The sequence below is a fragment of the Otolemur garnettii genome, unplaced genomic scaffold (assembly GCF_000181295.1).
Source record: "Otolemur garnettii isolate 467f Iridium unplaced genomic scaffold, OtoGar3 scaffold00028, whole genome shotgun sequence".
Classification (NCBI taxonomy): Eukaryota; Metazoa; Chordata; class Mammalia; order Primates; family Galagidae; genus Otolemur; species Otolemur garnettii.
Window position 1 is genome coordinate 5,936,980 of NW_003852423.1, and position 2,226 is coordinate 5,939,205.

The following is a 2,226-nucleotide window of genomic DNA, read 5'->3' on the forward strand; positions in this document are numbered from 1 at the left end:
AAGTGTTTTGAAAAATGAGTTTTTAAAGACCACATAAGAGACAAGGACCAAACATTCAGGTATAAGAAAAATTACCTGAAAAGAAGCAATATTAATAAGAAATGACAACTGAGGATGAGCAAACTTTGTATAAATATGTACTAAGAGAACTCAGGGAAAAGGACGAACTTGTTCTTCCATCAATCCAGTTATATTTCTCCATTGTACAATAAAGAGACAATACCATTTTCAAAGAAATTAACTTTTATTTGAAAGACTACATTTCCCCACAAGTATCTTCTAAGGACTCTATACTATGCAATAACCTGCTTAGCCATTGTCCCAATACCAAAATTTATAACAGCAAATTATACACTTGCTCTAGGTAATAAATAAGGGTTGTCCTTCACTGATTAAGGGAATACTTTAACTTCGATAAGTTTAACACAAAATCACACTTTTAAGTTTTTAAGGTGTAACAGATGTGTTTCAAATACATGTTTTATGCAGGAGCCCGCGAAGTTTTCATCTCTGAAAAATGACTTAATTTAAGGTTCAAAAATTCCGTTCTTCCAAAGAAATGTCCAAGTGTTTTCTTCTATAGCTTCGAAATTTCTAAACTCAACTATTTGCTCCATGCCACCCCAGACAAACCTGGCATGACTGAACTAGTTTTGTGTGTTACCAACTTCCCCAAAAGAAAGTTAAGAAGAAAAGGAGTTCCTCATAAATGTAGATCTCTACTACAGTATCTAACACAAAAGAAGCTTTTAAAAGATCATTTCTTTCCTCATTTGATTAGCTAGGAGTTAACTTCGTAAAAGCAAAGAAAAATCATTTACAAAGCGTAACACTGGGATTCCTTTTTTACTCAAGATGTTTAACTACTCAAAATGACCAACAATTACATCTTTAAGAGTATAATAAAGAGTGGAAAACAGCAACACAACAGAAAGTGTAGATGCTAAATAAACCACAGATTTTTTTAAGGGCTCTTTTTAAGGAGCAGGAAGTATCGGAAGTGTGGGGAAATCCAGAATTACACACCAAAAAAAAGACAGAAAAAAGAAAATACAGAGAAAAAAATGTCCTTAACTGCAACCATTCTGTTATCAATAACGCCCTGAAAGAGAAAGAACAAAGGAAGTTAATGACAATTATAGTTTGACTTGTCTAATATTTTTTCAACTATTAACTGCCACATATACCTCAATATTTTAAAATCAGCCATTAATTAGAAATGAGTTTTTTAATATTACAAAAGCAAAATTCACATACTTGGACTGTAGGAACGAGATCTTGATCGTGATCTGTATCGACTATAATAAGGAGATGGTGATCTTCTTCTGTAAGAAAAAAAAGATTACTTAGCATACCACATATTACTTCACTGAAGCAGATAAAAATAAAAATTTCTCATCACTCAACATGTACCCAATATGGACCTAGAACAGTAAACAGACACACAAAAAAATACAGGCAAAGAAACCTGTTATCAAAGCATCGTATGTAATCTATTTTAACCATCAAGTTTTTATTCATACATACCAAATATTAAAGTGTCAAATAACACTATCATCTAATTTAGAACAGAAAGTTCAAGTTAAAACTTTACCTGTACCGGTAATCATAGTCTTCATATCTGTCATACCCACGATCATATCCTCTGTCGTAGTAAGAATCTCGACGTCTGCCACCACCTCCACCACCGCCACCACCTCCGCCACCGCCGCCGCCACCACTACTACAGAGAAATGAAAGGTTTTACATTAATGTCAATAATTATTTTCCAGAATAATTTAATACAAATCCATACCTTAATAAAAATGGAGGGGTAAGAGAGAAGGTCGAATTCCCCCCAAATCTTATTTTGTTGACTCCCATGGCATTCTGCTTTGCCCTCTTATTGATTATATGTACAAGAATACTTTCACAAAACTCTCAAAACTATAAACCATTCTATTAAAACACTACCCAAACTATAAGGATTATTCAATGAGGTGAAATGAAGCTTTGTTTTGGGAAGCAGTGTCAAAACGCTACGGGGTGTATCCTTATGACTAATTGAAGGAAGTTAATCCTGAACCCCAAATAGAACCACCTGACACTGAGGTACAGCAGTAAAGCCACTGAAACAATTTCAAGTCTTTACACTCTTAAGCCCTTTCTCTGGGTATTTTCCAAACTCCTTACCACAGAACTAATTTCACTTTAGTTTTCTGTATGCTCTTCTTTTTTTTTTTTTTT

General features: G+C 33.7%; 1 protein-coding gene across 4 annotated transcripts in view; it reads right to left on the bottom strand.

The window, feature by feature from the left end:
* Nucleotides 1–231: 231 nt before the first annotated feature.
* Nucleotides 232–2,226, bottom strand: part of TRA2A (transformer 2 alpha homolog) — a 32,084-nt gene continuing 30,089 nt past the window's right edge. For all 4 annotated transcript variants that reach the window (XM_012804380.2, XM_023512429.1, XM_023512428.1 and 1 more), the window contains 3 exons: nucleotides 1,595–1,723; nucleotides 1,258–1,325; nucleotides 232–1,102 (listed from right to left, as the gene is read on the bottom strand). In XM_012804380.2, the coding sequence (XP_012659834.1) occupies nucleotides 1,092–1,102; nucleotides 1,258–1,325; nucleotides 1,595–1,723 (208 nt within the window). In that variant the 3' untranslated portion in view covers nucleotides 232–1,091. The remainder of the gene's footprint in view (nucleotides 1,103–1,257; nucleotides 1,326–1,594; nucleotides 1,724–2,226) is intronic.